At 38.6% G+C, this 14713-nt stretch overlaps 1 protein-coding gene across 3 annotated transcripts in view; it reads right to left on the bottom strand.

The window, feature by feature from the left end:
• The window catches only part of dennd1a (DENN/MADD domain containing 1A), a 47579-nt gene that overhangs the window by 19614 nt on the left and 13252 nt on the right, over positions 1-14713 (bottom strand). For all 3 annotated transcript variants that reach the window (XM_042508721.1, XM_042508719.1, XM_042508720.1), the window contains exons 6-15: positions 13889-13958; positions 13430-13510; positions 13126-13179; positions 10893-11003; positions 9264-9364; positions 7057-7102; positions 3278-3379; positions 3047-3172; positions 335-436; positions 162-249 (exon numbers count right to left, since the gene is read on the bottom strand). In XM_042508721.1, coding sequence (XP_042364655.1) covers positions 162-249; positions 335-436; positions 3047-3172; positions 3278-3379; positions 7057-7102; positions 9264-9364; positions 10893-11003; positions 13126-13179; positions 13430-13510; positions 13889-13958 — 881 coding nt within the window. The remainder of the gene's footprint in view (positions 1-161; positions 250-334; positions 437-3046; positions 3173-3277; positions 3380-7056; positions 7103-9263; positions 9365-10892; positions 11004-13125; positions 13180-13429; positions 13511-13888; positions 13959-14713) is intronic.

Below are 14713 nucleotides of genomic sequence, written 5' to 3'. Positions count from 1 at the left end.
TATGAGACAAAACAGGATATAGACCTAAATTGCCTTTTAATTAGTTTTCATGCCAAAGACAACACACTTATTTCTCCTCACTGTTTAAATGGACAAAGTCTAGGTGCGCTGTGTGCTTCCATGTCAATAGACCTGTTTGACACAGTAACACACTGACTCACCTGCATATTCGCCCATGTTAATCTCCTCCTCAAAGACGTCACTGAAACCTTGTCCTGAGTTCAGCAGGTCCAATCGGCCATCAATAAACTGCAGGTACAGCCACAACATGTGTTGAGTGTAAAAGGAGGGGTGAAATAATGGTGTGTGTGTGTGTGTGTGTGTGTGTGTGTACCTGTTTGAAGAGCTGCAGCTGGATGGCATTCTGGAGGAACTGTCTCATGGCACTGGAGCGGTGGTTCACAAAGGTTTCCTCATTAAATGTTATTGGCTCTCCCTAAAAATGCCGGAAAACACAGCAGCTATCACAGTGCTGTAAGAGTCCAACACGTTCAACATTTAAAGAGAAAGTTCACCACCTTTTATGTGGATTTCTAATTGGTGTTGATGGTTAATGTGGTCCAATAAAGTAATGAAATACTCAAGGAGTGCCATATTGACCAAGAGAGTGGAGTTCAGCAGCAGCAAACCTGGAGTTCTTTCTCCAGTGCAGACATTTGATGTGACAGAAAAAAGACAAAACGGTTCAGAGGGCAGATAATCATTGAGTGAGTAATTTTGTTATCTAAAGCTATTGTAAACCATATTTTCAGTGTCAGAAGCTCACATGCAATGCATCCTGGTACATGTAGGTGTTGGTGGCATGGCTTTCCATGAAAGAAGTCTACTTTCTCGGTCAATACAGCACTTATTGAAGAATCTTCACTGGATGTTGTTGGTGACTGTTGTGCTTTATCAATGTTCACTTTTTAAGCCCAATATTAAGTCGGTGTTATCTAATGTTATTGTCAAGATATTGTTGTCATAGAAACCTGCCACATGAGCAGCACATCATTTAAAAAAACACTGGGAGTGCTTTTTTATGAGGCGCTCCCTGTCATCTTGCTACCACTTCTCTGCTGAAGAAAAGGGTGATGTGGACACAGGTTGGTCCATGCCAATTTTGACTACATGACTAAATCTAGTCAAGAACCACAGACATGCCTGCAGCCTCTTCCTTAGGGCAACAGTGCCTACAGTGTGATAACACCATGAAAACACATAATTTCTTCCCACACAGATATGATATTTCCCACCAGCAGCGATACACACCTGATCTGTCTGATACACTGTCTCTATGAGCTTAAACCGCCAGAAAACTGAAACGAAGGATCAGTGAGCACAAAAGCACAATACACAGAAACAACAATGATGCTCACCATGACAGTTCCTCATTACATCCCTGTGGCACTGAACAGATCACCCCACCACCCAGGGGTGGCGACCATGACAAATTATTTTAACAGTAGGAGGGTAACTAGATAAATATTCTTCAAATGTTGACTGAATGATGAACTACGTCTTAATATTTTCCTGTGTTCTGTTTTGTATTTAATATTCCTGGAATATATTCTATGAGTCGTTTTCTTTATTATTATTATTTTTTTAAACTAAAGATTTACTGCACCCCCAGAGAGTCTCTAGCCCTGTGACCCTTCAGAGGATAAGTGGTTATGGCTAATGAATAAATGAATGAATGAATGAATGAATGAAGATGTAAGGTTCATTCACAAATGAAACCTGCATTGACAGTAACCTTCTGGGGCCCGAGCAATTTTTTTTTTAACCCTTGTGTTGTCCTTGAGGTCAATCTGACCCCAAATGAAATCTTTTGCTATCAAAATATATTTTTTATACTTATGTAATCAAGGTCTATTGGCCCTAAATTCCAAAACAAAGGGAAAAATGTGTGGTAATGGGTTGGACTGAAGACTAAAGGTGTAACACAGAATTGATCGACAATTTATACATTATGCTTTAAATAACAGTCAAAACAGGGCGGGGTCAGAATGACCCCAGAGGACAAAGGTGTATTGCAATCAGGAGGACATCACGATTAAAGGGCCACCAAGGTTTAAAGAATGCAGTCTTGATAGTACGGATGCTAATTCAATAAGTGTTATGAATACTTTGACACAGTTTTTGCACATTGGCATTTTGGAGGTCATGTTGTATTTTTTATGAAGGTTTTGTTTATGTATTGGTGCTGTTTTTTCTCATCTAAACATGCCCCTTCAGGTTCATCTCTGAATGAACCTGCAAGATTTGTAAATCTTTTTGAGAATGCAGCCGAACCTCTAGGACTTGAAGCATTTATTTATAAGAACCTTCCTTTTTAATGTAAACACATTGCTGTGCGTTTATGATTGTTATTATTCAGTGTGTTTTTACTTTTTTCTTCTTTATCTCTTTGTATAATACCTACTGTCGATCGTGACTTAGTAATTGATGTTTGGTATTTATGCCTTCCCATTGCACATGGAAAATGTAGTTAGTTGCAAACTTAAGAGAGGATTCCTACTGAAGAGGGCCTCCTTCGACACAAAACTGCATGGCTGATGAAGCTCTAGTTACTGAAACTTTGCAATAATGTATTTCTTTTGCACATTAGACAGCGTGCAGTGTGGAGAGTCTCTGCAAACTTTACCATTGTAAATATATGTAAGTATCATAGCTTGATTTATAAACAAAATGGGTCTGTGGAATTATATTTTCCCTGTCAGTGTTTTATTCTTATATCTGATGATGAATCTGCTGTGGTTGTTCAAGGCTTATCTAATTTATTATATTATATATATATGACTTCCTGTCCCATCCTGTCCCATCCCATCCTGTAAGAGCCATGTGTCTCTAAAATGTCTGTCCTTGGCCAAATTAAAAGTATGTTATTTAAAAAAAATGTGTTTATCAAGATTATACATCAGATATAGCAAGAAAGTATAAAAAAAAAAAAAAATAATATAGTATTTATCAGCAATATGGCCCTGCCTAAATCAAAGTGCTGGACTCTTATCAATCTGTTTGTCCCCTGCATCCTTCATGTCTTTGGTCTGCAGTATGCACTGACCGGCTCAAACTGCAGAGCGTTTCTGTAACTGCCGAACAAAGCCGCCTGACTCCTGAGGAAGGCTCGAGCCACGCCGTCTCCGGTCGTTGTTGAAACCTTCCTCAAACGGGTCTTCAAAGATGAGACCTGTTGGACATGAGGTCACACTCATCACAACACTATTTTATCTGTGAATTTTTACATGCATGTTTAAAAATCTAAAACACTGAGAAGTGTACAGTAGTTCCTCACCACATCATTGGGCAGGCTTTGGAGGTCATCATGGGGGGTTTCCAGAGTGTTTGTGTCCACATTCAGGACCACCACATCATCCAGAGCCATCCCTCGAACTTTCTACATGTAACAGAAACACAGTCAACTAAAGTCACTGTGCCTGTCAGATAGGCGGATATAAAACAATTTAACACTTGTCAGTGCTGGGTGTGAGGAAGGGTAAAAAAAAAAGTTGACTGCCATTCTTTGTTTAAAATGTCATAACCCGGGATGTTTTCCATGAAGCAGGTTCAATAAAAACTCTGAGTTTTCAGTTTCAGAAAGAGAGTGAGTGAGTCACCATGGTGACAAACCCTGAGATTGTGTCTGTCTCCTCCCTGTGACAGAGACACACATGGGGTGCTTTCCAACACAATAACCAAACTCAAAGCATCCTCCACTCGGCTCCTCTCCTTGCGTCTTAGTCCCTCCCACAGAGGATGCGGGCAGAGGAGTCGAGGAGGAGACGTGAGGAGAGAGGAGGGGAAGCTGTGAATTGGGAAATCCTCTGTCCCACAGCGTCTGTCCGAAGCGACGTTGGTAACGGATGACGTGATGATCAGCTGATCAGCTGTTAGACTGACAAGGAGAGAAGAATCCTTTCAAATTTAATTCATATAGGGATATAGGGAGTTATAGTTATTTAAACCATTTATTCCCTTACAGTTATACACCACACAGCCTCTCTGTGTAAGAGTGTGTGTTAGTGATGACACTACCACACATATATTTTATTTTTAAGTGTTTTGGCATCACACAAATCAGCAGCTTATTTCACTTAGGCCTTTTTTATTTTTGTTGTTTTAAATTGATGTTACAATAAATGATGCGCGGATCAGGCTGCCCTTTATTACAACTAATCCACCGACCGACCCGTTAACATGCATTAATCAATGACCTGAACCCGAACAGCACACACTGAAGCTGTGTGTGTCTACACAGCACATCTTCACGAAGACAACAAGTTCTCACCTCTTTCATGTGATTACATCTCCAGTATGATCTCATGTGCACGACTGATATCCTACAGAGGTTTCTATATGTGTATATTTAATATCACCTATTCAGTGTGGACACAAAGACACTTCCTTGATATTAAAACACGCTGTTAGACCTTCATTATGACTGTAGAAATTAATCTAAATATGTAGGACTTGAAAAGATGTTCCTGCTGAGATAGCTGATGATGAAGCTGCTGCTGTGTGACACAGAGGAGAGAGAGGAGAGGAGGAGGTGGAGAGAGAGAGAGGAGGTGGTGGTGGCACAATATTGTTGTTGTTTATATAGTTATTAATAAATTACTCTGAATCCTGCTCTGTCACTTTCTGTCACTTTTAATAAGTTCACTGGGGTGGGGGGGTTATAACTGTAAGGGAATAAATGGTTTCAATAACTACAACTCTGTTCCCTATATTAATTATATTTTAAAGGATTCTTCTCTCCTTGTCAGTCTGACAGCTGATCAGCTGTGTAGCACGTCATCTGTTTCTGACATCGCTTCGGACTGACACTGTGGGACTGAGGAGTTCCCAATTCACAGCTTCCCCTCCTCTCTCCTCCTGGACTCTTCCACCCGCATCCTCTGTGGGAGGGACTAAGACACGAGGAGAGGGTCTGAGTGGAGGATGCTTGGAGTTGGGTTATTGTGTTGGAAAGGACCCATACTGTTTGATTTCCTCATTGACTCAGTACAGATCAAAGTACATTCACAAGTGGATGCTTACTGGACGTCAGAATGGAAATCCTAGTTGGATATTGGTCTGTTATTCAGAACCAGAACCATTTTCATCATTTGTCGTGCTACGCATGTACGTTACAAAGCAGCAAGCTAGTTTGGAAAAATGAAACACTTAGATTCAGCGGCTGAAAGATCCCATTACTTGAATCGTGTTGGGAACAAAGATGACAAGATGACAGACAGCGTACTGAGACTTTCAACTGTGAAAAACATGTCCTCAGACATCTGCTCTGTAACACCTCATGTTACTACTACAGCACAACGATGCAGAGCTCCAGGAAATACACTTTACCACAGGTGAGCCCTCCTCAGCCATGCGGGATGGCTGTGGCCCTACAATGGCTACACGACCCAAACTGGATTTGAATAGTGGACAGTTGCAGGCTACTAGAGACAAAAAATAATGAAGGTTGTGGCTGAATATGTCTCCTTCTCTACAGATCCTTAGAAAAATACTGGTCACAGGCAAAAGACACTAAGTAAAAACAAAAACATCTGCAGGCTATGTAGCCTTCACTGCGCTTACAGCCAATTAAATTACCCTGACATTCAAAAAGAGGAGCATATGACAACTCTGAATTTTGAGGAAAAAGGGCACAATTACACATTTTGTAAGGTATTGTTGAAGTATGTAAGTATATGATGCAATGTTCATGTTCATGTTCATTCCTTATTTCTTTTTTATTCCTTATATCGTCATGTTTATTCCTTACATAAAAAGATAAGATATAGTCTCACAATAACTCAATATTCTAGTTAACAGTTTAACGCTCTGTATGATAAACTAACCTTTGGGGTCAGCAGTGTGAGTGAACGCATGAGTTCTGGATGACAGTTTAACGTTTTGTATGTCAATCTAAACCTGGGGTGCCAGTGGTGTGAGTGAAAGCATGACGTGAAGAGAGCTTGAGATATGGAGATGGGAGGAGGAGATGTGTTGGATGCATGGGGTCAAAAGGGGAATGGATGTGTGGTGCCTATAATTTTGTTCAACAGGACACCTAGATGGGAAAAACAAGTCCTAATAAGGGATTGTCCTTGAAGTTGGCCAATTCCAAAAATGATGCCATGCCGAAAGGGGGGCCAGATAACGAGGGGAGCCAACCAGAAGATGATTCTACCTTCATTCTCATTTCCTCATTGTAATAGTATAAAAGACTGGATCAGGGAAAGACAGGTTGTCAGAATGCAGGCTGACTCGCTGATGTTGTCGGCTAGGGAGAGGCATTTCTGATCCAGAGATCTGTAACTGCTTACTGCTTGTTGTTTGAAAAGATTCACTAAAGGTTCGAACTTATAATTCTAAATTCTGTGTGGACATTCACTCATTTGCTGTTTATTGAGTTGCCTTTAAGAATTCTGAACATAGCGCTCACCCTGTGAGGGTGAGAGTTTTTTTTCTATTTGCAGCAATCGAGAGAAAAACTCTTCAGTATAAACAGAAAAGTAATTTAACGAGTAGTGTAATGAATTACTGTTGGCAGGGAGTAAAGTAATAAAACTACTTTTGAAAAGATTAATGAGTAATGGGTAACTTATTAGATTTTTTTGAGTAACAAGCCCAACACTGCTCAAGACTATCTGAACTTACAGCTGTTATGTGCTGTTTTTGTTCCTACATTCAAATATTCCAAGTATCAAGTCGGTGTCAGCTCAGAAACAAATCTCTGGATGTCCTTCTGTTTTTATCATACAGCACACAGCTGTCAGTTTGGATGAGAAGATAACTGATTATTGAACATAATGTGTAATTACAGATGAAATTATAAAAATTAGATCAAATCAAAATTAGAATCAATAAATAATGCTCTCTATCAATCATGTGATTGGTCGCACTGATGGAACATAATTCCCATGAAATTGGAGAATGGGAAATATTTCAGAGTGAGCAGGGTGATGGTTGATTGGCTTTTCTGGAACCAAAAACTCAAGAGTTTTTCATCTCAGAGTTCATCAGCTCAGAGTTGAGATCAGACTCTTTCTTTCTGGAAAAGACTGGTAGTTCCTCACAGACACCTACCTCCATCAGGCTGGAATGTACTCCGATGAGGTAGGGCATTGGGGCACTGAAAAACAGAGCCAGTTTCAACATTTAGTCCTGATATATTAGCTTTGATATGGAATTTGCATACATGCATCATCACTTCCAAAGTCTTTCAACTTAAAGCTGCATATCCATTACCTTCAACATGTTTACCTAAAACCACAAGGAAGTATGGAGTGTGTGTGTGAATTTGTCTCTTTGTATCTCTTATTGAGTTGATGTTGGACAACAAGTCATCATGACTTAACAAATCTCATAACATTTCTCTGTAGCAGAGCATGGAGTGTCTCTCCAACAACAGTAATGTTTTACTACCATATACCATACAGTCAGATGGCCACCCACAAAAACTTACTTTCAGACTGAAGACAAATCCATCAGTAAAATGTCACTCTGCTGCTCTCACGTTCTCTTTTATTTCCTTACTGTTTGATTGTCGTGTTTTCAACCGAGGTTCAACTAAAAAACTAGTTAAGCTGTTGAAACTCAACACTTCAGCCAGTGTTTCACATTAACAGAGATTCCACAGGTTCACCAAGAGAATTATATATATATATTTTTTTTTCTTCTTGAAATTGCTGTATGACTTCCTGTCTTTACAAGGCTGTACCGGGCTGAGTTTTAAAGCTATGATACTGGTGTCACCTGAAACTAGAAGACCGTAGGAATTCAATGGTACTAGCTTTTCAGAGAGGGGTCTAAATAATGCTAATACAGTAGGGCTGGGCTATTTGACCTAAAATCAATATCATGATTAAGTGAACATTTTATCTGGATTACAATTAATGAACAATTATTTTGTTTTTTTTTAATATACATTTTGCTGATAATAGGCCAACCTCTCTTGACTGCAGGACTCTAAATTTGAACTTCTGCTGTGTGCTATGAATGGTTTTACTTGGGAAAAAAACATTTTGAGCAGGCCCACTTCTTCTGTAGCTGCCAACAATTAGAGAAAGGGCCCCAAATCACTACATCTGCCCCTGGTAATAATAATGAGAGCCCAGCGTGAGCGGCTGGATGAGACACGGAGCAACACGTTCTGGTGTTTCTAAATAATTCCATCCAAAGTCTGACTGAACATGAAACTAAAACACACGTCGGGTAGAGGGTCTGAATATCAGTTTCGATTAATTCTTGATTAATTGCGCAGCCCTACTCCAAATTTAAGCTAAATTTTGGCGATGGATAAATAGCATGGCCACTTCACAGGGGTTCTGTGGGTACCCATGAGTCGCCCCTTTGCAGATATGCCCACTGTATGGTAGTGCCATACACTTATTGCTGTCATTTGATTTCTAATCAAGACAGTCTGGTAGGAATTGCTTTACCTTGTCAATATGACATCATAACTGTTTCAAAATGCAAAAAACATTGAACTGAAAACATGATTAAAAAATGCAATTAATCGTGATCAACCACTGAAATACTGATTACTCGCGATTTTAAAAAATCAATCATTTGACAGTCCTAACACTAATGATAAAAGTAATGTATATTATGTAACATTTCTGCCAGTAGATGCCACCAAATCCTACACACTTGACTTTCAAGTTTATATAAGTTTCTCGCTACATAGTGAGCTCCTGTGGCTAGTATATGAAACCACAGAAAACATCTTGTAATCAACTACCTTCAGCAGGCAACACCAAATCAGTTTTGATCACTTAATTTGAGATTTTTTAAATACCCCCTAAGGGTTCTTCCCATGAGGACAAGATTTGAAGAGCTGCAGGTCCTCACCCTTTTATCTACTAAAACACTTTTAATGTGAAGGATCTGTGTACGAAGGGTTGAATTTCATTAACATTAGCTTAATAATTCTCAAAATAATTTGAGATATAATAATTTATTAATAATAATTTTTAATTTATCAAAACAGAAGGTAAGCACAGAGGAAGTGTTGAGTGACTATTATCAGCAAATGATAAGGGACAGATCAGACAACAGGAGCATGATAAAATAAAGTCAGAACAAAACAAGAAAAAGAGAGATAACAGCCTGGCTCCACCTGAAGTTGAGGTGAATACAGGGCAACTACTTAGTCAGTATTAATGTTTATGTTAGAACATTATCCCTTTGTAATCTCAATTTGAAAACCATCATCATCATATCATGCAGGCAAAACATGAACTACAAATAACAGTGAGAGGCTGGAGTGCGGCTGAGAGCAGTGGACTTACCAGCAGTAGTCTAACAGGTGTTGAGGCAGGACAGGAATGTAAACATGTTGCCAGTGCATCGGATATAACATGTCTGTAGACCCATGGACACAAGCCGTTAACTGTGGACAGAGACAAATATCAAATACCTGCTCTACATGTGCACTGACAGCTGACACTTAAAATGTAGGTCAGAAATATTATAATATAGACAGAAAATTAAATATTTCAGATTGCATGTTGTTATTTCAGATTCTATGTGTGAGTCTTTAGTATTTTTATAAAAAAAAAATGACAGCAAACTGTGGAGCCCAGCATGTTCCATGGAGAGAAAAAAATAGATTTTACTAAACATATCATAAAGACTATTCAACATTGTAGTTTTGGTTTCAGGGATGCTCAAGATAAGCCAACAATGTGCTCTTCTCCCAGTGACTGCACCTGTAACCTGAGGACTGAGTATCAGCAGGCTTACAGCTAGGTTCTGCTCTGGAAGTCCATCCCTTCATATAAATATTAGATTATTGCATCCATTCCATTTTTCTTATCGCTGTTCCCACGCTTTCCTTAAAAATCCTGACAGCACATCGGTGTTGCTTCAACGGCAATGGCAGTTCTACTTGCTCTGAGGTGCACATATTATCTTTATGTACTTCAGCAACAAGGAAGTGCTCTGGCAATGACTCTGTCGCTTTAAGTTCCTGTCTCCACCAGAAATGGAATATGTGAAAACAATCGGCAAGCCACATCAGGCCATTACCAGTGTGAAGCCATAGCTGATCTCTAGTGGCACTTTGAAGCCATTTTCTTCAGATTTTGGACAGAGCTGTGTGGATGAACTTTGGATGATGCTGTGTTGTTTCCGGGATCCCTTTAACGTGTTCAAATATCACCTGTCAATTTTATGCTTTGTTCTGTGCACATTTTAACCCTTTGAAATCTTTGCAATCTGCCTTTATTTATTTAATAACATAAGAGGAAAGCAATGAGCAACTTAAGAAGAAATGGCCCCCACTTAGTAAAAAAGTGCAAAATAGTAATACCTGAAAGTTTAAAAAAGGGAGAGGAAGGAAAAAACAAAGACAAATGAGGAAATTACTTTTAAAAAGTGCTGAGAAATAAAATGATTCTGTAAAATATTTTTGAATAGACCTCATCATATCTTTCTACCAAGTAGGACTTTTGAGTTAACTATGACTACATCCACTGAAAAGTGGGCTGCATCAAGTAACGTCATAACAATTTTCACATTCTTATGAAAATCCCTGATTTTATTTTGGATAGTTCGTCTCAGATATTGATAAATGTACTGTCTGACATTCGTTTACTCATACCCCAATTAATTTCTATTATAAACTTACATTGAATTTCAAATTCAGGTTTTACTTCCATATTGTACACTCAAGGTCAGAAAAAAACAACACCTCAAACACTGAGACAGCTCCAAATACAAACATTTGTTTCAAAAGTATCCAAATGACATCTTAATGAACATATTTCACAAACATTTTTTAGAGGTAACAAAGAAAATTATGCAGTCTTGTAAACAACTGATTTTAGAAGACATACTCATTTAACCTAAAAATTTCAAAAAGACTAAAATAGCAGAGGTGTAGAAGAGAAAAGGAACAGAGAGTGGACTCTACTTACAGTGCTTAGTTTGCTACAGCAGATGAGGATTCGACGTTCATAAAGCATACTAGCGTACAGATGAAGCATGTTATTGACATCTACTGCTACAAAGTACTCTGTTAGGTTTCTCTGCAAGGGTCAAACACAAGAAGAGATAAACAGGAGTTAGATGTGATGGTAAAGTCCAGTAAACCATGAATCAGTATGAATGCTATCAACTTTGGTTCAAGTTATAAAACGTAGTATTCAGCCGATTTGGCACATGAAATCATATAAACATTATCAGTGAAATGTAATCTGTGAGTTCCTTTAATTGGTGCATTTAAAACAGTGCAATAATAATAAATACATGACAACAGGGCTGTCTCATGAAAGGTTATCATTTTAGTTCATTGTGTCCTGTGGGTAGCAGCTCTTCCTGAGCCTCTCAGTGCTGCCTGTTGTAACCATTTCCTCTTTTCTACTGACACATTGTGCTCCAGGGGGATCAGGGGGTCCTCAAATAAACACCATTTCCACCAATTTATGATGAAATTTTTTTAATGTAAAGACAAACACACAATTCAGGTGATAGGTGACTATTCAAAATGTAAAAATGGGCTGTTGTAGAATATCATGCAGTGAGGCTCTCGGGCATTTAATTATTAGTAATTAGTTTAGTTTATTCAGTCATGACAACACCAAATATTGTACACAGTATTGACATTTCACACAAAATCACAAAATCATTAACTCAAGAATCATGTGTTGAATATTGACTGAAAAGGCATAGGCATAGGCATAGGCATAGGCATTCTGTGTTGCTTTCAAATTTTTTTGTCTCCCCCAGGTCAATTTTTCTCATTTAGAGGATTTCCTGTTAAGTCAACACACGTGTAGACATAGTTTCCTTTTCCATCCTCCTCTTGTCTTTTGTTTGGGGAATAATCTCTTGAAATGTGCTGACAGAGATGTTCATATTTTTACTCTGAAAATTTAACAATTTAAATGTGAGGCATTATTTTTTAATAAACTATCCAGCATCATACAAGAATTAAAAGCTCCACCTTGAACAGACTTGAAGTCAATATAAAGGCATACTGCTAAAACACATTGTGCTAAAACCTCTCCTGACTAAAGGACTTTGACTTTACCTTTCGCTTTATGCTATTGATAGTTTTACTTAAGTACTTCCTTTACAGCTGCCAACAGCCTGCCAACATTCCAAGTTACAGAATAGGTGAAACAAAGCAAGGCAATGTGCTTGGGGCCCCAGGCCCCCTTATCACTAGATCTGCCCGTCGTAATAATAATGAAAGCAAACAGCAAATACTGCGTCCTTGTATTCATAAAGAATGTCATCCAAAGACTGACTAAAACAAAGCTAAAAACAAAGTAGTCTGAGGAAGTCTAAACGAGTCATTTTCTACTTCTGAACATTTCACTGTTTATTCATTCAAACACTTTGCGGCGGTGAGGAAAAGCTCTGCTGTTCACTATCTCTCCAACTGCACTGTGCTAAGTGTCATCTCCCATCAATCAATCGGCTGTGTGATTAGTGATCAGGGTGATCCAAAAATGCATGATGAAAAAAAAATATGTCTACTTGATTCTGTCAGTTGCAGAAATAATCTCTTTGAAGGAGGCAAAGTTTACGTGGCAATGCGCTGCCCCTCATCAGAGGTGGAATACTGAAACTAACTGAAAACGCCTCTTATCTGACGTAACACAGGACTGTCCCATATTGAAAAATAAAATCCCTTGCCCTTTACTAAATCACTACAAGACACAATCTGTCCTGCATTTTTGTGCACAGAACTGTTATAATGAGGATTATACGAAGAGTTTGCTGAAGTATTGGTAGGGACAATTCTGTCCTCTCAAAATATTGGCAGGGACATGTCCCTACCATCCATATGCAAACCTGTGCCGTTGTTCTTCATTAATTATCATTAGAATCTTCGCTCTGCTTTTAAACAGAGATATGTGTCTAACAGACTGAAAACTTTATATTATTAGATAAAAAAGATGTTCCAAATGTCAATATGTCACAACACTCAGCATATTGCAAAACACTTCAAATCGGAGCCCTGACCCATTCTTTACAATTTACTCAATCACAAAAATCACTCCTTGTGCTGATGCCCTCATAAGTTGATGGGTACTCTCATTTGTTTACTACCTCCTGCGTGCACACACATCTCACTAATTATGTCCCTCGGAAACACGTCTGATTAACGTGACCCGAAACAGCACTGCTTTCAACACTCACCTTCTCAGGTATGCTGGGGAGTTCCCTTGTGTCAGGCACAGTGAAGAAGGAATGCTGGAGAAAACACAACATAAGAGGCTAAGAGCTAGTCTGAATCCATTTCAATGTTGTACAAAGCAATGCAAGAGGCTGTAAAAAATATGCAGTCAACTTATTTTTCCTATAAAGTAGATATGTATGGTGATGCATCGGAACAGTTAGTGAAGTAATCCTGTGGTGCTGGTAGTTTAACTGAAATTTCTTTTGTTTTGTTTCCAGTTAAATGTGAGCTCAGCCGGATGTGATGTGGTGAAGTCAGACTTACAACACCAAGATGAACAGGGACACCCGGCTCAGGAATGGGGAGTGTATGTAGGGACACCAGGAACTCTTGCCATTGACTTTCCTGAAACATTCAGAGGGTTCAAAATCCATGCAATGGCCATTTCAAAACTACACTAAGCTACTAGTCACATGCACAAAACATAACTCCAAAGTCAAATGAGCTGACTGGATAAACAAAGTACTGTTTTCATGTAAACTCATGTCTTTTTCAGATGCCAGTTTTTCTACTCCATTATCTGAAGCCAACAAGACAAATCTGGGTGGAAACTGAGGCTAACAAGAAAGTTATCTTTAAATTCTCAAAGAGCAAAATACTGATGAAAGTTCACATCTAGCCACACTTTTAGTAAAGACAATTTCAACAAATCTGTAACGGAGGTCGAGACTCTAATATAATGTAGTGTCCCCATAACAAGATTAGTCCCCTGTCATGTTTCACCTGGCCTTTGATGGTGTAGTCTGCCAGGATATTAAGCAGCTTGTAGAAGACTTCAAACCAGGGCAGGTAGCTGAGAAGAAGGTAGATTTATTAGTCATTTTTTAAACAAATTTTAAAAAACTAAATTACAATTTGTCCTTGATCCTGCTACATCTTTGGAGTGGAAGGATGAGTTGATTAAAATCACCAGCTACTATGAAAATTCCATCCGGTTGCTCGGGCATGTTGCTGCTTGTGGCATCATACAATTTCTGCAGTGCAGTATCAGACAAAGCTGAGCTTTAGACTGAGAGTAACAGAGTTTGGGGCAAACAGCACACCTTAAGGATGGTTTCATTTGACATTTATAAAATTGTAGCACCCAGTCCATTTTCACTCTTAACACAGTGAAGCAAAATGAGTGGTGATGGGTTTCATTGGGCCACCTTCTCCAAGATCATGTGAGTTTCTGGTTTCCTTTTTATCAAACATCCTTACGATGTAAATAGCTACATTTTTGCTATATTCAGCTAACACTATCCCGACACTACAGAATGTTGGTGCTGTAAATAATTTTTAAAATGTTTTTTTTTATTGATTTTAATCTGTTTTAATGACTGCAGATTGCGCTAAAGGTCAGGCTATTAAAATTCTAACTCTATTATTCGAAACCCAACAGATATATCTGTCAGCTGATTTTATCAGCTGATATTGGCCAATCACAGATACAGATTATTTTTAACAGAACAAAATGCAGAAAAAGATGCTTAGGCTAATTTAAAATGAAGTTTAGCGTTTCAGTGCACTGATCCAGTTTTTAATGATAAAGTTTATTCTTAAACTGCA

This window comes from Plectropomus leopardus, chromosome 20 (assembly GCF_008729295.1).
Source record: "Plectropomus leopardus isolate mb chromosome 20, YSFRI_Pleo_2.0, whole genome shotgun sequence".
In the NCBI taxonomy this organism is placed as follows: Eukaryota; Metazoa; Chordata; class Actinopteri; order Perciformes; family Serranidae; genus Plectropomus; species Plectropomus leopardus.
Note: the sequence above shows the minus strand (reverse complement) of the source record. Positions and strands in the feature narration are given on the sequence as shown.